At 42.9% G+C, this 22,983-nt stretch overlaps 1 protein-coding gene across 1 annotated transcript in view; it reads left to right on the plus strand.

Moving 5' to 3' along the window:
* The window catches only part of ATRX (ATRX chromatin remodeler), a 224,913-nt gene that overhangs the window by 163,349 nt on the left and 38,581 nt on the right, over window positions 1–22,983 (plus strand). The window contains exons 24-30 of the mRNA XM_075835712.1: window positions 4,060–4,205; window positions 4,547–4,632; window positions 5,221–5,393; window positions 9,488–9,644; window positions 11,443–11,555; window positions 19,507–19,615; window positions 19,706–19,883. Coding sequence (XP_075691827.1) covers window positions 4,060–4,205; window positions 4,547–4,632; window positions 5,221–5,393; window positions 9,488–9,644; window positions 11,443–11,555; window positions 19,507–19,615; window positions 19,706–19,883 — 962 coding nt within the window. The remainder of the gene's footprint in view (window positions 1–4,059; window positions 4,206–4,546; window positions 4,633–5,220; window positions 5,394–9,487; window positions 9,645–11,442; window positions 11,556–19,506; window positions 19,616–19,705; window positions 19,884–22,983) is intronic.

A 22,983-nucleotide genomic window follows, 5' to 3' on the forward strand; every position in this document is an offset into this window, starting at 1 on the left:
TTTCATATTTTAATTATTTTATAAGTGAAAAAGTAGTTTTTTTTTATTTATTTATTATTAACTTTATTAAACTTTTTGATAACTATTTTTAGTCCCACATAGGGACTTCACTATGCGATCTCCTGATCGCTTTTATACTTCTGTATTGCAGCGTATTATTGCCTGTCAGTGTAAACGGACAGGCACCTGCTAGGTCATGCCCCAGGCATGGCCTAGCAGGCATCCACTACAGGCAGACCTGGGGGCCTTGGTTAGTCCCCCGGCTGCCATAGAAGCCATCGACACCCTGCGATTGCCATTGCGGGGTGGGAGAGGGAGCGCCCTCCCTCCAAAATAACTTGGATGCGGCGCTCGCTATTGAACGCTGCATCTAAGGGGTTAAACGGGTGAGATCGATGTTGAAATCGATCCCGCCCGTTAGAGCAAGTGCACGGCTGTCTTTAGACCGCCCAACACCCGTGCTGGACTTATGACACAGCGCTGTGATAAAACGGCGCTTTGACATAAGTACCCTTAACGCCCGCCGTGACAAGGCGTATTGGGGGTCGTTGAACAGGTTTTCCAATACTTTATTTTTTTATCACTGCAACGCTCCTTAATGTATCTATTAATGCCCTCTGAATATGTTTATCTAATTTTTTCATTTACCATTATGCTCTTTTGTTTACATTGAGAGGTTTGTTTACCTCTTTGTGTTCGTAGTCTTGATTTTCCGGTCATACAGTTCCCGGCATGCACCGCTTGTGTCCCAGCACGCAATGCGCCGACAGCAGGGACGCGTCACACCTACTACACCCAGCTATAAGCATTTTCAATTCTCCGTAGCCATTTTACTGCTCTCGTTAGATCGGTGTGAGCTAAAGATAAACGTGCAACGTATCGGTGCTGTATCAAACAACACTCTCTTACGTAATGGTAGAAAAAAACTTAATTTGGACAGGGATGTCAGGGGCTTCCCCAGAGCCGGAGTCCCTGGCAGAGCGCCAGTATAGGCTCTTGCTCTGGGACTCTGGGAAACCTATGACATCACTGTCCAGAGCCGGAGTCCCGGGCAGAGCGCTACTAGCACGACAACTGGGACTCCAGCTCCTCTCCTGACATAATTTCTTCGGATAGTTTACGGTCCGCTGCTAGGGGAAAGAAAATGACGCAGGAGTGAGCATGCGTGGTAAACACGGCAAGTGTAGAAACCACGCATGCTCAGAGACTAGCAGTGTTTACCACGCATGCCCACGCCTGCGCTATCATAGCGCCTGTACGTCATTTTCTCTCCCCTAGCTCATTGACCTGCAGTGAGTTTTTTTGCATTATGTCAATTGTATCTGCGTAATCGCTGCTTATTTGTTGCGGGTTTTCCCCATTGAATTCAATGGGCAGGTAAAACCTGCAGGAAAAAGCAGAAAAAAAAATAAAAATCTTCTTGCCCAGAATTCTGTTTCTTTGTCCAGGCCAACCTCCTGGTATGAAAAGTCATCCCAGGAGGCCGGCCTTCAGGACGGTAGAGGACGCGTCGCCATGGCTATGAAAATGTATTTTTTAACAAAAAGAAAAATTGGGAGGTTTTTCGACCGGAATTCCCTGCAGTGCGCAGGACGGATACGCTGTGTGCTCTTACGCAGCATGTCTGCCCGGTGTGAACATAGCCTTACAGTGAAGCAAACACTACTCCACACACTGGTAATAATTTTTTTATATTTTTTTTTTACATTTACCATAAACGTATGTGTCTCTCTCCATACCTCACAACGAGAGACAATCTATGCGGTGCCTTCTATATTTCCTTTTAAGGCATGCCTCTAACCCCGCACCATACACACCTGGTTCAGCCCCCACGGTATCATGTTCCCTTAGTGCCGCCCCCCCCCCACAGTAAAATGCCACCATAGAACCCCACACACAGTATAATGCCAAATAGCTACCCCCATACAGTATAATGCGCCCATAGATGCACCCATACACTATAATGCCCACACGGATGCCCCCATACAGTATAATCCCCACACAGATGCCCCATACAGTACAATGCCCCATACAGTACAATGCCCCCACGGATGCCCCCATACAGTACAATGCCCCATACAGTACAATGCCCCCACGGATGCCCCCATACAGTACAATGCCCCCACGGATGCCCCCATACAGTACAATGCCCCCACGGATGCCCCCATACAGTAGAATGCCCCCACGGATGCCCCCATACAGTAGAATGCCCACACGGATGCCCCCATACAGTAGAATGCCCACACGGATGCCCCCATACAGTAGAATGCCCACACGGATGCCCCCATACAGTAGAATGCCCACACGGATGCCCCCATACAGTATAATGCCCACACGGATGCCCCCATACAGTATAATGCCCACATACAGTATAATGCCCACACAAATGCCCCCATATAGTGTAATGCCCCATACAGTGTAATGCCCACACAGATTAACCCATAGCTGCCCACAGAGATGCCCCCATGCAGTATATGGTCTCCTTAGCTTCCACCATGCAGTATATGGTCTCCTTAGCTGCCACCATGCAGTATATGGTCTCCTTAGCTGCCACCATGCAGTATATGGTCTCCTTAGCTGCCACCATGCAGTATATGGTCTCCTTAGCTGCCACCATGCAGTATATGGTCTCCTTAGCTGCCACCATGCAGTATATGGTCTCCTTAGCTGCCACCATGCAGTATATGGTCTCCTTAGCTGCCACCATGCAGTATAATGCCCCCATACAGTATAATGCCCCCATACAGTATAATGCCCCCTTAGCGGCCCCTAGCGCCAATGCCCACATATAAAGTGTAAGTCACCCCCCCCCCCCCCCCGTAGAGAATGCCACAGTGCCCCCTCCCCTTGCAGAGAGTAGATAGTGCCATCGGGGCTCCCTCTAGGAGCGGCATCCCTGGCCAGAGCGTTGCGGACGCTCGGACCAGGGAGTCCATCTACAGGGGGGCGTGGGTGGCTTTATCTACAGTGGGCTGTGTGGGACTATCATCTGCAGGAGCGGAGTCCCGGCCAGAGCGTCTGCAACATTCTGCCCGTGGATTCTGGGTGAGGCCAGAAACTAAGCTCTGAAGCGCTAGGGGAACATCCGCCCGGTTTACCGCCTATACACGTAATTGATGACGTGACGTGTCTTGGCTCAGCCAGAAGAGCAGGCTGGGGTGAGGCACGGAACTCGCAGGAAGTTAAAAATTCACAGCAGGTGCGGTCACGTGGCCGCATTACAGAACCCATACGCTGGCACAGTGAGACAAATAGTATGTTACAAAATGATTTGTAAATGAAAAATTAAGTAAAAATATAAATTATTCCCGGTCAGAGCCAAAATAACAAATAGGCTCATGCTCCTTTTTTAAAGCCCCCGTGCTGATGGTCTCTATATGTAGCGATGATCTGCTGTACCGACACTATCGCGGCCACAGTGATGTCAGTATGTCAAGGATTTTAGTGAAGAGTATTTTGTGTTATAAGCAGTTGCCATTGTATTTTTTTTTTGTTTTTTTACTAGAGCTGGAAAAGCTTTTTCAATAATTTTCAGCACAATCCTAGAGTCTAACACTTTTGCCAATTTCACGTAATGCAACTTCTGTTTAATACATTCCTTTATTAGGCTTCTCACCTCTTAAAGGAGGCGCTTCCTCTACACCCTTTCCTATTGGTCACCGTATTGTAACATTGTTGAACCAGCTTCCCAATAAATCAAGTCCTCAAATGATCTGTTCACAGATTGAATATATAGAGTGAGGGTATAATCTCGGTGACCATATTACTGTACAATCGGGATGGCTGCAAGCTGCTTTATTACACTGCTTTATTAGCGCATTGGTTGGACTGGTTTCTCGTAATTGACATCTAGGTTTACTCTCTCTATTTCTGTGCACACAAAGCATGTGGTGTTTTTTTTCTTCTGTGGTTTTAGATAACGCACTTGCTTTTCAATTTAACTTTTCATGCTCAAAACCAGTTTTCTATATTGATATGTTAAGTGTGAAATGAAAACATATGCTGGGATCTTGTAAAACCTTGCCGTAGTCCCCCCTTATAATCCTTCTACCTTGACAGGTGGTGGCGGTGGTGTTGGTGTTGTTGAGGGAGGAGGCACAAGAGGCAAATCTGGAACCAAACTTTTCCAGGACTTTCAAGTTTTAAGTAGGATCTGGACTCACCCTTGGTGCTTGCAGCTGGACTATATTAGTAAAGAAAATAAGGTACGGCAGATATCAGACTACATATTTTTGTGTCTGTTAAATGTTTCCCCATAAAGCGATGCCAAATAGTGGGTAGAATTTCGGTGAAATAATGGAAATTTGTTTTTCAGAATATGTAGTTCTATAGATTTGACTGCTGCTCTTTCATCTCTGATCATATTCCTTTATATTTCAAGATATATGCCCATTATTAAAGCTTTGTTTGAAATGATGTAAGCCAGACTTTTTCCAAGTGACTAAACAGATGTGTTTCAGTTTAACACGACAGTGCCTGTTGCTGCTGCTGCTGAGAGATCCATTGCAGTGACGTCATAAATGTGTGTGTTTTTCTTTTTTTTTAGGGTTACTTTGATGAAGACAGCATGGAAGAGTTTATAGCATCTGACTCGGACGAATCCTCCATGTCCCTGACTTCTGATGAAGAAGCGTAAGCACTTTTTTATATAAGCATTGAAGGGGTTACAGCCCCGCAGGGACATTCTTCCTCTCTCCCCGATGGGTACAACAAAATTATGAATGCAATCAAAATTGGCCTCTATGGCAGAGCGGTCTACCTACGAGAATAGTTATTTTGTGTTTATCATCTATTGCCAGAAAATCACTTAACAATAACGTAATGTGAAAGATCACCAGGAATTAGTCAAACAATCAAAGATAAATGCCAACTGATTTTACTTGTCCTGCAATGTTGTGCCAAAATGTGAATTAAATTATGAATCAACTGGTGACGCCGCTTTCTAGAAGGTATATTTACTCTGCATGCAGCCTGTGAGCAGCCTAATTAGTTTCAGATTTATTTATTTTTTTTAATTATGTCTTTTTCATTGTGAATAGCTCGTTTGGTAATTCTTTTGAACTGCTGACAGAAGTCTTGCTTAGACTACATAGATGGATTGATCTTACATCTCCCAGAGTTCTCTGCTGTATTTGAGCAGCTGGGATTTTTTCTTGTGAAAGCCAAATAGAAGTAAGTGTTGCTCAGTTATATACTTAAAATAACTGTTTCAATTTTTAGGAAGAAGAAATCAAAGAGTAAAAGCAAAAAGGGGAGCAGCTCAAGTGGGGAAGGAAGTGATAATGACGTAGAAGTTATTAAGGTGTGGAACTCGAGGTCCCGTGGTGGGAACGGAAAAGACGCCAAAGGAGAGGACGTTTCAAACGCTCCTGCGGTGCCTAAAGTGGAAGAAAGTGAGTTTCTTATGCGATGTGTGAAAGTTTGGATGCGAGAAAATTATGCTAAAGTTATTGGCACAAACACATTTGTTTTTTATTTTATTGCAGCAGCCAGTTTTCAGTGTGGCAATTTTAAATCATGCTGCATCTATTCATTGTGCCATGCTTTTTCATATTAAATTCAATAGGGGGACAATCACAATATCAAGAAACGCATAAAAGAACAGTGTTTGTGTTTATATGCAATATCAATAGATGCAGTTCTATGCAATGTTCCTAAAATTGTCAAAATCTCGTGCACTTCTTCATTCTGGTTGATTTTGATGTGTTGGCAATCTGCATTTGTTGCTTTTTGAATTCCTGATAAACTTTCCGACGTTTACCCTATGAGAAGTGATGTAGAGCAGGTAGAATTGAACAGCAGCAGCCCAGAATATTAAAATAATGTTTTATATTCACCTTAGAAAATTGAAGTGTCTTATAGCTGTACATTTCACATCATCTAATTTCTTTCGAAAGATACAGTATACATGCAAGAACATTTTGCTGCTGAAAATTTTAGACAGCGAGGTAATTGTGGGCAGTTACAACCTTTTGTTTTTAGCAACACAGTGTGTATGTGACCCAATGTCCATGTAGAACTCTAAACGACTACATCAATGATAACAGGTAGTAAAATGTTTTTTGTATTAATATTATTACTTTGTGCAGTAAACAAATTCTTTATGTACACGAGAGAACATAATTGAACCCTTTGGAATTGGACTTCGTTCACATCTGCGTTGGGGTCCCGTTATGGCGGAGGTTTCCGTCAGAACAGGACCCTGAGCAGACACAAACTGACGCCGACGGAAACCAGAGGTTTCCGTTTCCATCACCATTGATTTCAATGGTGACGGAGACTGTGCCTGTGGTTTCCATTTGTGTCGGTTGTGCACCGGACCTGTCGTTTTGCCGGAAGCAGTAGCGTAGTCTTCTACACTATTGCTTCCGGCAAAATGACGGGTCCGGTGCACAACAGACACAAATGGAAACCACGGGCACCGGCTCCATCACCTCTGGTTTCCGTCGGTGTCAGTTTGTGTCTGCTCTGGGTCTCGTTCTGACGGAAACCTGTGACGGAACGTCAGAACGGGACCCCAACGCAGATGTGAACGAAGCCTTGACTAGATTTCTTGCATTGATTACTAATAAAGTGAGGCTTCATGTTAATGACTTTTTCAAGAACTAATTGGCAAAAGGTGTTTTTTTTCTATGAGGCTATAAGATTGGAAGTGTGGGTTTCACAGGTGCTTTGCCCATTAAAGGCACATGAAGCCAGGTTACTGACACATCTGTTCTTTTCAAGAAAAATTGGTTAGTGTGAACCATGCCTTCTGGGCAAAAAACTTCCAGAAGATGTGTTATGGAGAGGCATGAAGCTGGAAAAGCTACAAAGGCATTGCTAAAGACCTGAGTGTACATCAATCCATGGTTAGACAAACATAGAAAGTTTATTACAAGGGTGGGCGTCCTGTTATGATCACTTCAAGAGCACAATGGGGCAATCCTGAAAGTGGTGAATAAGAACTCCGGGGTAACAGCCAAAGACAGACTGAAGACTGTACAAACTGCAGAAACCTCTGTGTCCACTATTAGAAAAACACTGAACAAGGATGGTGTTCATGAAAGGAGACCACAAAGGAAGTTGCTGCAGTCCATAAAAACATTGTGGCCCATCCCAAGTTTGCCCGAGACCACCGGGATGTTCCACTATGCTTCTGGGAAAACGCTCTATGGACAGATGAGACAAAAGTGACGCTTTTTTAGCAAAAATGCACAACGCTATGTCTTGAAAGAAAAGAACACTGTACACCAACACTAAAACCTCATCTAACTATGAAACATGGTGGAGACATAATCATGGCTTGGGGCTACTTTTGCTTGAACAATGAATTCAACGATATATCAAAACGTTCTACTGGAGAATGGAAGTCTAGCAGTCCATGACCTCCATCTGAAGAGACGTTGGGTGTTGCAAAGGAGACAATGACTCAAAGTACACCAGTAACTCGAGAGAGGTCAAAACAGATGATTTGTGTTTTGGAATGAACAAGCCAGAATCCTGACCTTAAAGGGGTATTCTGGCCTATGAAGTTGCTCTGCAATAAAGTAATTTTTTTTTTCAATATACACAAATTAAATATTACGTTTGAGTTATGAACCCACCAAAAGTCGCCCACCAAGTCCTTCCATATTCAGTTTGTCCAAAAAATACGTCATAATGTTCATTATCTAAATCTGGCCGATCATGCACAGTTGTTTAGCGATCATTTTCAATGAACAGTCTCAGTGCTGTATTCTCGGCAGACTCCCAGATCTGCGCTGATGCGTTGTGCCATAGTCCTTTTTACCAGCACTATGTCTGGATTCAATAATTACTGCAATGCTGCGTCTTTTGAGGAAGAAAGGCATGTCAAACTATTAGGTTTACCCCACGGCACACAGACCACAGCACAGCTAACTGGAACAGCAAGGGTAAATGGGAAATGTAGTCTAGGCAGCAACGACTGTCACGTGGGCTGTTTTAGGAAACCTGCCCATTACAAGTGTACTGATGAATAAAGAGGAACCACCAAGAAACAATAATAAGGTAAATTAAGGGTACTTTACAATAGAAAGGGTGCAGACATACATCTATTAGGCGATTGACAGTAATGCTGCAGTTTGGTCATTTTGGCCATCCGTTGGAATACCCCTTTAATTCTATGGAAATGCTGTGGCACGACCTGAAGAGGACTGTGCATCTAAGGCATCCCAGAAATATTGATAAACTAATGCGTTTGCTGGGAGAAATGGTCCAAAATTCCTCCTAAATGTTGTGTAAATCTTATTTGCAGCTACAGGAAATGTCTTGTGAAGGAGATTGCTGCTAAATGGCGATCTACAGGTTGTGAAATTCAAGGGTAAACTTTTTCTCCTGCACTGTGGATATTTGCAAAATAAAAGACATAAAGTGCAATAGCTTGTGTGTTATTTGTTCAGTTATTGTAAATTCACTGTTTTTTTTACATGGAATTTCCCCGGAGTCCACGCCAAAAAACACCCCAAAACTGGGGGGGTTGGAAGATGTGTTTTTTTCCTGAGCGACTTTTGGCCACTCTAAGAAAGATAAAAGCGGCATTTTCTTGGAGGGGTTTCTGCCTCTGAGCCTCCGTTGAAATCAATAGGAGACAGAAAAAAACAGTGCCGCTCATTTGAAGTGGTTTTTTTTGCCTCGGTTTTTGCATTGGATTCCATTTACAAAATGCCTTTAAAAAAACCTGCATCAAGAAATTCTCTGCTTCAAAAATCCTGAAGGCATTTTGAGATAGATTTTTTTTTTTTCTGCCTGACAAACTGTGAACTTGAGATTGTAATAGAAGTGAACAATGAAAGGTGTATCCAGCACTCGATATAAAAATTGTATGGTGTATTCGGTCATTTTAAAACAAAAATCCCGGGACCACGCTTACGCGTTTCAGACCGCTAGGGTCCTTAGTCATAGCTAGTCAAAGCTATGACTACCCTAGCGGTCTGAAACGCGTAAGCGTGGTCCCAGGATTTTTGTTTTAATCTTTGTTTTACAATGACCGAATACACCATACATTTTTTATATCGAGTTCTGGATACACCTTTCATTGTTCACTTCTATTGCCTTGTATACCCGCTGTCGACACAGGACTTAGTTTGGGGTATTTTCGAGCACCAGCAGCTTTTGGACTAAATCAACTTGTATGAACTAACACAGTGGAAATGCGTTGAGTGAACTTTTTGTAAAATATCTTTTCTTTTTTTTTTTCAACTTGATATTGTGCTTGTCTATAATTGTGACTTGGGTAACAATCAGACCATTTTTTTTAATTTTTTTTTTAAGTAGTCAATGCAGAATCCAGGTCATTCTAATGTGTTCACTTATTCTTGCAGCTGTATATTTAAAAATGTAGAATGCATATGGCTGTATAGCTCCTATTGATCAGAATAGGTACCAGTCGTATAGTAGAAACAGGATAGTCATTATATATTGCTGACCTAAATCTCTGTAAGCGCTGCTTGGTTTCATGTATGAACTTATTTTTTTTCTCATTCAGCCATTGGCAAAGCCACATCCTCCACTCCAGGTAGCCCAGCTGCTGACTGGTACAAAGATTTTGTAACAGATGCTGATGCAGAGATTATGGATCATTCTGGGAAAATAATGCTTTTGTTTGACGTTCTTCGCATGGCGGAAGAACTTGGTGAAAAGGTGTAAGTTCCATTTTTCCTGGTTTTTGTTTTCTCTAGCTCTCTAATATTGCTTTAAATATAGCTCCTTGTTTTGCAGCCTTTTTTATTTTTTCAAGAGCAAAGTAAGCTCTGAGTTTGGTATTTCCTCCATAGACTACAATAGGCTTTGTAAGGTGTTTTTGGTTTTTTTGGGGTTTTTTTAAACACAAAAAATGCATTTCCAGAAAATCCATTTAAAAAAGCACTATATAAAATGGTAAGCTTTTTGTTATGTGATTTTTAAATGTAAAATAAACCATCTGTGTTAAAGAGGCTCTGTCACCAGATTATAAGTGCCCTATCTCCTACATAATCTGATCGGCGCTGCAATGTAGATAACAGCAGTGGTTTTTATTTTGAAAAACGATCATTTTAGAGCAAGTTATGAGCAATTTTAGATTTAGTTTCTTAATGCCCAACTGGGCGTGTTTTTACTTTTGACCAAGTGGGTGTTGTAAAGAAGTGTATGAGGCTGACCAATCAGTGACCAATCAGCGTCATACACTTCTCATTGTTCCAGCCCAGCTTCTTTCACTGCACAATCACACTGTGCTGTGGATCATGTTGGGCTGGAACAATGAGAAGTGTATGTCACTGATTGGTCAGCCTCATACACCTCTTTACAACACCCACTTGGTCAAAAGTAAAAACACGCCCAGTTGGGCATTAAGAAACTAAATCTAAAATTGCTCATAACTTGCTCAAATATGATCGTTTTTCAAAATAAAAACCACTGCTGTTATCTACATTACAGCGCAGATCAGGTTATGTAGGAGATACGGCACTTATAATCTGGTGACAGAGCCTCTTTAAAGAGGCTCTGTCACCAGATTTTGCAACCCCTATCTGCTATTGCAGCAGATAGGCGCTGCAATGTAGATTACAGTAACGTTTTTATTTTTAAAAAACGAGCATTTTTGGCCAAGTTATGGCCATTTTTGTATTTATGCAAATGAGGCTTGCAAAAGTACAACTGGGCGTGTATTATGTGCGTACATCGGGGCGTGTTTACTACTTTTACTAGCTGGGCGTTCTGATGAGAAGTATCATCCACTTCTCTTCAGAACGCCCAGCTTCTGGCAGTGCAGACACAGCGTGTTCTCGAGAGATCACGCTGTGACGTCACTTCCCCAGGTCCTGCATCGTGTCAGACGAGCCGGCACCAGAGGCTACAGATGATTCTGCAGCAGCATCGGCGTTTGCAGGTAAGTCGATGTAGCTACTTACCTGCAAACGCTGATGCTGCTGCAGAATCAACTGAAGCCTCTGGTGCCGATGTGGCCGACACGATGCAGGACCTGTGAGTGACGTCACAGTGCTGCACTGCCAGAAGCTGGGCGTTCTGAAGAGAAGTGGATGATACTTCTCATCAGAACGCCCAGCTAGTAAAAGTAGTAAACACGCCCCGATGTACGCACATAATACACGCCCAATTGTACTTTTACTTTTCAACACGCCCAGTTGTACTTTTGCAAGCCTCATTTGCATAACTACAAAAATGGTCATAACTTGGCCAAAAATGTTCGTTTTTTAAAAATAAAAACGTTACTGTAATCTCCATTGCAGCGCCGATCTGCTGCAATAGCAGATAGGGGTTGCAAAATCTGTTGACAGAGCCTCTTTAACCTGGTCTTAGAGCAACAGTCCGATTGTAAGGGAGGGAGAACTGCAGTCTCATGTCTGTTGCTTTGACTAGACATTTTGCTGTTCTAGGAGATAGTGTGTTCTTAAGAATTTTTTGTCAAATTGTTGCAATTTTATTATTTTCTTGTGTCTTCAGTTTAGTTTTCAGTCAGTCTCTTATATCCTTGGATCTGATTGAAGACTTTTTGGAATTGGCAAGTGTAGATCCATCAGAAGACGACGCAGAATCCAAGCCTATTTATTACAAAGGTATGTACAGCTGTGAACCTGTGCTCTTTATTCTTGGTAATTTAGTATTGAGTTGTACAGAATTTACTTGCTGTCCTCGTGGGTTGTAAATGATAGTAGTCCTCTGCAGTCTTCTGATGGGTTCACCGCTTTGTACATTTTCAAGAGCTAATCCTGGTTTACCGCAAAAACGCTGTGTGAACCCGGTTATTCCTTCTTTTCAGAGGTATTTGAATAGTCTAAGTTTAGAGTATATTCACACATTAATTTTCGCATAACCGTGATTCGAATGTAAAGTAAAACGCAAGCTGAATCGCAAAACGTGATAACCTTAATGCTTGTGCTCCGAAGTATTCTGCTATTTAAATGGTTATTCCCACCTTAAAGGGAATGTGTCGCTAGAAATTTTTTTTTTTTTTTTTAAGGTAAAGAATTATTATTTGAGTGATTACACATTGTTTTAATTTTTTCACAAGTCAGGAAATATTATAAATTAGATTCTAATTTATAACATTTCCATGTGCTGGGCACTAGAGGGAGCACTTCCCAAAATTGCAGCATGGGCAATGTGGTAAAGCAACCTCATTGCTTTATGCTGCAAATTTGGGGTACACACACTCTCTAGTGTCCTCACACAATCCCCCCCCCCCTCCCTTATTCTGGCTAGTGCCAGGAGAAGGAGGGGGTTTGAATCGTCAAACCTCCTACACTGTGTGCCGCCATTTTCTGAGCGACTGCACAGTGTAGGAGGATTAGATACAGTGCTCAGCAGACAGTATAACACAAACATACACGAACGTAAAACACACACCACATACACGAACATAACTTACCTGCCGCCTCCGCTCCTATTCCTTGCGCCTTTGCTTCCTTGAACATATGGCCGGAAGTAGTCATCTTACTCTCCGGCCGCGGCTTCCGGTCCACATGAAACTGGCGCCGGATTTCGCGCTGCCAAAGACTTTCCTTTTGGTCTGTGTGGGAGTGGCGCATGCGACGTTACAATCCACTCCTAGTTGTCTTCAAAAACGATATAATAAAATTGCACTGTGCGAATAACTCCTTAGGCTGAAATCACGCGTGCTGTTTTTGGTGCGGTTTTTTTTTGAGGTTTTTTTCTATCCACAGAAGTGTATATAAAAGGACTGAGGAGTGTCTTTCGTCTTCCATTTTGATCCACTACTATCTTTGGCTCAAAAAACTTTTTCAGAAACTGCATGTTTGAATCCAGCCTTAGGGTATGAACGCGTAGGGCAGATACGTTACATAAAACAACACGGCGTATCCGTCCAGGAAACCGCAGGGATGTCAGCTAGAAAAACTGCACCAAATTGTACAGTTTTTCAAGCTGCATGTCTTCTGCAGGAATAAAAAAAATTACGTTTATACTTACCACCGAAGCGTTGTCATGGCGATGCGTCCCACTTCTGAGCATAGCCTGGCCTCCTGGTATGACACTGTAGTCCACGTCATCCCAGGATGCCAGGCTGTGCTACGACAACGGCCGGGGGTAAGTATATAAGTTTTTTTAACTAAAAAAAAGCTGTTGGGGGAACCACAGCGTTTCTGCTGCAAAACACACAGCTCTTTGCAGGTTTTATCGCCCTATTTTATTGCATGAGGAAAACCCGCAACAGAACTGCAGTGATTCTGCAGCATAAATTGACATGCTGTGGCTTAAAAAAACAAAAACGCACTGCAGGTCAATTTGAACGTTTTTTCAGCGTATTTTTTCCGCTGTGTGTGGATGAGATTTGTTCAAATCTTTTCCACTTTGCTGCTACTATAATGCTGGGTTCACAGAGTTTTTTGCAGGAGGAAAATCTGCCTCAAAATTCCGTTTGGAGTTTTGAGGCAGATTTTCCTCTGCCTGCACTCAGATTTTCACGGCGTTTTTCGCCCGTGGCCGTTGAGCGCCGCGGGCATAAAACACTGCGAAATACGCTTTCTCTGCCTCCAATTGATGTCAATGGGAGGTCAGAGGTGTAAACACCCGAAGATGGGGCATGTCCCTTCTTAATCCTGCGAGCCGGTTTTACTGCTCGCGGGGAAAAAACACCTCAGCCCCCCATTGAAATCAATTGGAGGCCTTTTCGGCCGTTTTTTGTCGCGTTTCCATGCCCAAAAAACGTGCCAAAAAACTGTGTGAACTCACCCTAATATGCTGCGAATTTTCGAAAATCTGCAGTATATATGCTGTGTGTGTTCCTACCCTTAATCTGTCCCATAGATGAGTATCTGAATCCATACTATGACTAATAATCAAAATCTGCTGCTTAGGAGTTGAGGGAAAGATCTATATAGTTCATTTACTTATAAATATTTTTATAATTTTAACCTTCCATAGACATACATTGGGGGCAGGTTTACTAATACTGTCTTAAAGAGGCTCTGTCACCACAGTAGAAGTGCCCTATATTCTACATAATGTAATCGGCGCTGTAATGTAGATTACAGCAGTGTTTTTTATTTAGAAAAGCTATCATTTTTGACGGAGTTATGACCTATATTAGCTTTATGCTTATGAGTTTCTTAATGGACAACTGGGCGTGTTTTACTTTTTGACCAAGTGGGCGTTGTGGAGAGAAGTGTATGACGCTGACCAATCCGCGTCATACCCTTCTCCCCATTCATTTACACGGCAGATAGCGTTCTTATTACATCACTATGTGCAGCCACATAAACACACTATAGCATTACTGCAGTGTCCTGACAATGAATATACATTACCTCCAGCCAGGACATGTGTATTAAGAATCCTGACACTTCTGTAGCGTTTCTGTGAGATTTACAGCAAGGCAAACATAATCTCGTTTTAAATGACAGGTTACATCGTAATCTTGCGAGATTACGTTTGCCTTGCTGTAAATCTCACAGAAACGCTACAGAAGTGTCAGGATTCTGAATAGACATCACGTCCTGGCTGGTAGTGAGGTCTATTCACTGTCAGGACACTTCAGTAACGTTAATGTGTGTGTAAGTGGCTACACATGTGCTGTGTAAATGAATAGGGAGAAGTGTATGACGCTGATTGGTCAACTTGGTCAAAAAGTAAAACATGCCCAGTTGGCCATTAAGAAACTCATTAGCATAAAGCTAAAATAGGTCATAACTCCATCAAAAATGATCGTTTTTCTAAATAAAAAGCACTGCTGTAATCTACATTACAGCGCCGATCACATTATGTACAAGATAGGCCACTTATAATGTGGTGACAGAGCCTCTTTAAACTTTGTGCATATTCTAAGTGTCCTGTCTCCTACATAAGGAGATCAGCGCTGTAATGTAGGTGACAGCAGTGCTTTTTATTTTTTAAAAAACGATCTATTTTCACCACGTTATTAGCGATTTTAGCTTTATGCTAATGAGTTTCCCAATGGACAACTGGGCGTGTTTTTGCTATTGACCAAGTGGGCGTTGTACAGGGGAGTGTATGATGGCCAATCAGTGACCAATCAGCATCATGCACTCCTCTCCATTCATTTAGTCAGTGCATTGGGATCCTGTTAGATCCTTATGTGCTGTCTTATACTAACACATTAACGATACTGAAGTGTTTAGACAGTGAATAGACATTCCACGGGATGTCTATTCACAATCCCTTAATGTTTCTGTGGTAGTTACAGCAGAGCAAGCGTAATCTCATTGTAACCTGTCATTTACAGCGTAATCTCGCGGGATTACGCTTGTTCTGCTGTAACTACCACAGAAACATTAACGAAGTGCAGAGATTGTGAATAGACATGCTGTGGAATGTCTATTCACTGTCTAAACACTTCAGTATCGTTAATGTGTTAGTATAAGACAGCACATAGCGATCTAAAAGGATCCCTATGTGCAGTGTAAATGAATGGAGAGAAGTGCATGATGGTGATTGGTCAGCGTCATACACTCCCCTGTACAACGCCCACTTGGTCAATAGTAAAACATGCCCAGTTGTCCATTGAGAAACTCATTAGCATAAAGCTAAAATCGCTAATAAAGTGGTGAAAATAGATCGTTTTTTTAAAATAAAAAGCACTGCTGTCAGCTACATTATAGCGCCGATCTCCTTATATAGGAGATGGGGCACTTATAATGTGGTGACAGAGCCTCTTTAACAAAAAGGTGCATGCTGTATGATCAATTTGGCTCATCTAGCGAGACGGACTTACTCGTGATTCGTGCGTTTTAACCCCCGAATTACGTCCGAAATTACGGCTTGAAAGCGTTGACAAACATCTGCCCATTGAAAGCAATCGGCTGACGTTTGTCTGTTCACACGAGGCGTATATTTACGCGTCGCTGTCAAAAGACGGCGCGTAAATAGACGCCTGCGCCAAAGAATTGTCATGTCACTTCTTCAGACGTAAATGGAGCCATTTTCCATGGACTCCATGGAAAACCAGCTCCAGTTACGTCCGTAATGGACGCGGCGTTCAAGCGCCTGCACATGCCGTTACGGCTGAAATGACCGGGCTGTTTTCTCCTGGAAACAGCCCCGTAATTTTCGGTCGTTACGGACGCTGCCGTGTGAACATACCCTTATACTACCTCTCGGTTGACTTAGTTTGTTTTGGCTTTATTAATTTTTTGACCTTTTGGCACACTGTGTGGCATTTGAAGCCACAACCTTTTTCTAGACGTCCCCCTTTCAGGTAAGTCATGTTTCCTTGTCAAGTGTGTCGAAGTGTCTAAAAAAAGGTAGTAAATGTGTCTTTTAGCGTATTGCCAGAATTCTGGTGCATTTTGAGTAGTGAATCTGCTCCATTCTTTCCTGCTTGATGATATATAGGAAGCCATAATTTCTAGTCCCCGCATACAGTGATAAATTCATTATATTCATAGTAAAGACCTAAAACATTGACATTATGTTGTATCTATAGATTTCTACGGGCCAGTTCAGTGTTTTTTGATGCGGAAACCGCGTCGGAAAACGCGCCAAAAAATGGCCGAAAATGCCTTCCATTGATTTCAATGGAAGGCGGAGGAGTTTTTCCCACGAGCGACAAAAATGGCTCGCGGGAAAAAGGGACATGCCCTATCTTCGGGCGTTTACGTCTCTGACCTCCCATTGACATCAATGGGAGGCAGAGAAAGCGTATTGCGCTGTGTTTTTAGCCCGCTTCTCTCAATGGCCGCGGGCAGATCGGCGTGCAGGCAGAGCAAAATCTGCCTCAAAATTCCAAACTGAATTTTGAGGCAGATTTTCTGCCTGCAAAAAACTGTGAACCCAGGCTAAGGGTATGTGCACACACACTAATTACGTCTGTAATTGACGGACGTATTTCGGCCGCAAGTACCGGACCGAACACAGTGCAGGGAGCCGGGCTCCTAGCATCATACTTATGTACGATGCTAGGAGTCCCTGCCTCTCTGCAGGACGACTGTCCCGTACTGAAAACATGATTACAGTACGAGACAGTTGTCCTGCAGAGAGGCAGGGACTCCTAGCATCGTACATAAGTATGATGCTAGGAGCCCGGCTCCCTTCACTGTGTTCGGTCCGGTACTTGCGGCCGAAATATGTCAGTCAATTACGGACGTAATTAGTGTGTGTGCACATACCCCAACAGTCGGCTGTTCAGTTTTTCACATGCTATAGGTTCATGTGGTTTTTTGTGTCTGACATCTGGTCAAAAGAACCCATATTAGTCTAATGAAGCACAAGCAGCTGGTCCACATTTCAGTGCCTTGAAGGCAATTTCATTTAGGACAGTTTGCAAATTGTGTTAAGGAAACTATCTTTCTAATTGAAAGCATATCTTCTATTGCAGAAAGTCACTTTTGTTAAATAATATAGCCCCATGCACTTGACCGTAAGGCTGGGTTCACACGACCTATTTTCAGATGTAAACGAGGCGTATTATGCCTCGTTTTACGTCTGAAAATAGGGCTACAATACATCGGCAAACATCTGCCCATTCATTTGAATGGGTTTGCCGATGTACTGTGCAGACAACCTGTCATTTACGCGTCGTCGTTTGACAGCTGTCAAACGACAACGCGTAAAAATACAGCCTCGTCAAAAGAAGTGCAGGGCACTTCTTTCAGACGTAATTTGAGCCGTTCTTCATTGAACTCAATGAAGCACAGCTCAAAATTTACGGCTGTCAGAGAAGCCTCGCAAAATGCGAGGAGGAGCAAAAACGTCTGAAACGAGGCAGCTGTTTTCTCCTGAAAACAGTCTGTCTTTTCAGACGTAAAAGCCTGCTACCGTGTGCACATACCCTAATACTGATCCATTCATTTCTATGGCCGACGGACACTTTCCAGTATATTTACGGGAAGGTGTCCGGACCGTAGTAAGGATCCGAAAAAAATGGGATATGTCCTATTTTTTGAATTTACAGACCAATGCTCCTATAATTTATAATTGGAGCACGGCCCGCAAATGCCCGTGACTGTCCATGCCCATAATCACGGAGCATGGCTACGGCCAAGTGTAGGGGGCCTAAGGTATTCAATAAGAGCAAAGAGATCTTTTCTGTGAAGCAATTCGATTATAACCTCTGCTGATTCTTGTGTATGGGCATGGGTATATTGATCCTGAAATAGTCTTAGCCTTCGCAATATTCACTTAAATGGATTGAAATAGCAGACACAGCAGATTGACAAGGGTGGCCCTGCCTCTAGGCCAAAAGAAGAACCCAAAACACTGCTAGTTTGTTTTTTTCCACCTACTCTCAAAACCTTGAAGAGCTCATGCATACGTGTATTTTGGATGGTGTAATGATGCCACCAACATACTTGTTACTGTGCAGTTGTTTTTCAAATACTCTGATCCTATTGTAGGTTCATAGAATGGACCAGCGCTGGATTATGTAATTACTAAATACTATAGCATTTGTTATTTAACATATATATATAATATTATTTTGATATTAAACGTTAACTGTTATGCACCTGGCAGAACTTAAGGGGTTGTCCCAGTATTATATGTCACGATATAATGAAGCATTAAAAATTAGTTTTGTAATTTACCTTAAGGCTACATTCACACGAGCGTATCAGATTCACGTGCGTGAAATTCGAGCGTAAATCTGGCCCGCGTTCGTTGCTTTATTGCATCTGCTTTGCGAGTGGCATGTGTTTTTCACGCACTCGCAAAGCACATCTGTTTTTATTTTTCAATGGAATTGATGCGCAAATCACGCACAGCACACTGATGTGCATCAGTGTGCTGTGCATGATTTTCACGCACCCATTGACTTTAATGGGCGCGTAGGCGCATGAAAAACACACCAATGTAGGACATGCAGTGAGTTTTACGCAACGGACATATGCTGCGTGAAAACTCCATGTGTGAACGGCTTAATTGAAATCAATCGGTCAGTGTGCTATGCGTGATTTTCACGCACAGCACACGGACGAGTTTTACGTTCGTCTGAATGAGCGCTTTGTTATAAAAATGCTCCATTTGCAAGATATTCCTTTTACTTATAATGGTGCCCCCTGGTTTTTAATCTCTCTAGTAATTCTATAGATTCAGACAGTAAAACACAGATGTGCCAACAGGTTTCTTAGATGAAGAGGGTGCCTGCATACAGCACTTCTTACATACAGTGTTGAGCTCTCCCCTTTTTTTTCCCCATCCTCTCACTATGTGTAAGCTGCAGGCTCTCCCTCTTCAGTTATATAGGGCTGGGCTCTCCCTCCAAAATACATGTAATGAGGGCATTTGTAAAGCTTCTCCTAGAGAGGAGGCTGTGAAACAGAAGGATCTGCTTATATAAGCTGTGACGGAGGGGGAGGAGCTGCAACAGAAAGGACACGCCCCTGAGTTGCCATCCTGCAGAAAATCTAGCAGAGCAATGCATGGGGAGATCTCTGGATCTATGTAAGATTCAGGGCTTGGTTCTAGCTTTGTGAGAAGGAGGTTGTCATGTATGCACTACACTATGTCTGCTTTCCATTTTTTATTTTTTGTTAATTCTGGAACAACCCCTTTTAAATATCTAAAATGTAAACTGGTTAAAATTTTGTTTCATAGGTGAAGGAAAATGGTTTAGAAACATTGATTACTACCGATTAGATGGCTCAACCAGTGCTCAGACACGGAAAAAATGGGCTGAAGAGTTCAATGATGTGACCAATGTGAGGTAAGATGTTCTTGAAAATACATGCACTTTTTTCCACTAAGCCAATAGTTTTATATTAACCTAATGCTATTTTTTCTTTTATCTTGCCAGGGGGCGTCTGTTCCTAATTTCTACTAAGGCTGGATCCCTCGGAATAAATCTCGTGGCTGCAAATCGTGTGATCATCTTTGACGCTTCATGGAATCCATCATATGATATACAGAGTATCTTCAGGGTATATCGATTTGGGCAGACCAAAGCGGTCTTTGTGTACAGGTTTTTGGCACAGGTTTGTTTTAAATTTTAGTCATGTTATTATCTTATTATATATGAAAATGTATATAAAAGGGCTCTTGGTGTGTCTCTGAAAGTCAACCTAAGGCCCCATGCACACGAACGTAAAAACCCCCCGTAATTACGGGTCCATGGACTTCTATTGACCACGGGTACCTCCCCGTATGCTTATGGGAAGGTGCCCGTGTCGTTGAAAAATATAGAACATGTCCTATTTCAGGCCGTAGTTACGGCACGGGCAGGCCCATAGAAGTCTATGGGGCTCCCGTAATTACGGGTGACTACGTATGTGCACCCGTAATCACGGGAGCGTTGCTAGGCGACGTCAGTGTATAGTCACTGTCCAGGGTGCTGAAGGAGTTAAGCGATCGGCAGTAACACTTTCCGCACCAGGGACAGTGACTGCCAATAACAAAATAGATAAAGCTGTAAAAAAAAAATACGTTCATACTTACCCAGAACTCCCTGCTTCTTCCTCCAGTCCGGCTTCCTGGGATGATATTACAGCCCATGTGACCGCTGCAGCCTATCACAGGCTGCAGCGGTCACATGGACTGCCGCGTCATCCAGGGAGGTCGGGCTGGATGTCAAGAGTGGGACGCGTCACCAAGACAACGGCCGGGTAAGTATGAATTTATTTTACTTTTATTACGGAAAAGGCTGTCCCTTCTCTCTATCCTGCACTGATAGAGAGAAGGGCTGCCGATTTACTGCAGTGTAATTTTGCAGCGAAAACGTGCCCGTAAATACGGGTGCAATACGGGTCGAATACGTGTGACCAAGGACCCGTATTTACGCCAGTATTTACGGGTGGACAAAAATACGGTCGTGTGCATGGGGCCTAACACAAACTATAAATGTATTAAAAAATTTTAAACAAAAGAAAGCGCCATGAACTCCCTCACCTTAAAAAGAGACAGTGAAAATTGTTGCTATTCGTTTTACTTATTTATTAGGAAGTCCTTAAAGGGTTGTCCACCTTCTGACAACTGATAGCATACTGATGACCTATCCGGTTGATAGGTCATCGGTGCGGGTCCGACACCCGGACCCCGCACCGATAAGCCGCTCCGGTGGACTGCGGGCACTGGATGTTGTGGCACATAATGCTATGTACAGAGCCCGGCAGCAGTTTGCTTCGTACATAGCATAGCGGCAGTGCTGCAGAACTGCAGGTCCGCTCCTATTCACTTGAATAGGCGCAGTACTGCAGCTCGGCCGCTATTCTGTGGCCAGAGCTAACTGCTTCCGGCTTGTACGTTCGGTGCATGGAGGCACTGGAGCAGCTGATCTGTGCGGGACCCGGGTGTCGGACCCCCACAGATCATGTACTGATGACCTATCCGGTGGATAGGTCATCAGTTGTCAGAAGCTTGAAAACCCCTTTAAGGCTGGGATTCCACAGGGCCTTTTTATTGCAGTTATGTTATGATTTACATCTGCTTATTAATTGCTGTGAAAAATGAATTTTCCGTTGTGCAGTTATTACAGGTGAAGCACATTGAAACCAGTTTTTTTCAATCTGTTATTCAGAGCAATTAGGCTGGGTTTTCACATTGTGGTCAAAATGAAATTTGCCTCAAAACTGCATTATTTTGACACAATATTGCATCAAAACATACACGTGAACCCAACCTTAATAAGCTCATGAAAAGAAAAACTGCAATATAAATGCTGTAAAAAAAAAACAAACTATGGAAACTCAGCCTTAGACCACCAAATTAATAAATTTTTTATTCCACTGTTTTCTAAACAGAGGCACAAATGTTTTCAATTTGTCACACCTTCGAGTGACCAACTTACATCTCCAATTTGGAAAAAGGAGATTGTTCCTTTCCCCAAACCATTTAAAGAAATTACCTTGCAAAGTTGCAAATATATCCAGTTATCTGTGAGCAAGACTAGGTCTATACAGGTTTCTAACTTCTGCATGTAAACAAGAATATTTTTATTCACGGACTGCAAACGGTTCTTAAATGGTAAGGAACTGAAAAAAAAAAGTAAATTGACAAGATATAGATTTGTATTTATTCAAGGGTTGTTTGAGAAAAAAAAAAGTGGTCGTACTCTTAAGGCTGGGTTCACATTGTGCGTTTTTGTACGGCTTTTGAAATGCTGGACACTCACTGTACTACTGCTTCTGCTTGTACATAGAGTATAGCGTGGTCGGTCACATGACTAAGAGCCGTATCGTCATAAAAGACTTGGGGGCTGCATATAAGATAGACCACGGCTACTAAACACCAACTTTGGCGGGAGGGGGTGCACATAGGAGAGAGCGGTCCACTCACCTGATAAGTGCTGCCAAGTGCATAATGAAGAGCTGCTTACTCTCCCTGTGTTTAGCGCTGCCAAGCACACAACGGTGCTGGAGATCGGGAGAGGGAAGTGTGCCAGCAAAACATGCCCCCCTTGCCGGCTGTAGCACCAGTGCCACAGGTTGCTGTCCCCCGCGCTGTAGGGGGAACTCCAATGTTTGTTGCAAATTGTTATCAATACAAGGATGTTTCTCTGGAGGGCATCACAGGAACATACAAACTATACAAATCTTAGGCCCTGTTCAGTTTAGGTTTTTTTTGCATTCCTTCAGGAATTTTGAGGCATATTTTGACCTGCCTGCAAACCCTTGCTGCGTTTTTTGTTGCGATTTTCACCCGCGGGCAAAAAAAGCGTTGCTCAAAACGCTCTCGCTGCCTCCCATTCATTTCAATGGGAAGTCAGAGGTGGAAACGTGGCAAGAAAGAGCATGGAGCTTTTTTTTTTTTTTACCGCGGGCATCTAAAAATTGCCACGGAAAAAATTGCCTCCGTCTCCCATTGAAATCAATGGGAGGCGGTTTTGACTATTTTGCCGCTGATTCCAACGCGGTTTCCGCGTCAAAATGCTCAATGTGAACTGTGCCTTACTATAACATGCCAAGGACTTTTGTAAGAGGTTGTTTAAAACAAATAACAGAAACACCACCTCCCCTTGGGCCGGGGAACCTGTATAAAACAAGATATGAGCACTTTGCTATGGAGCCTCTGAAGAATTACATGCTGGGCATTAGATAGACTCTTTATATAAACGTAGCATGAATTTATGCCGTCAGCTTG

Source organism: Rhinoderma darwinii, chromosome 8, assembly GCF_050947455.1.
Source record: "Rhinoderma darwinii isolate aRhiDar2 chromosome 8, aRhiDar2.hap1, whole genome shotgun sequence".
NCBI classification, from domain to species: Eukaryota; Metazoa; Chordata; class Amphibia; order Anura; family Rhinodermatidae; genus Rhinoderma; species Rhinoderma darwinii.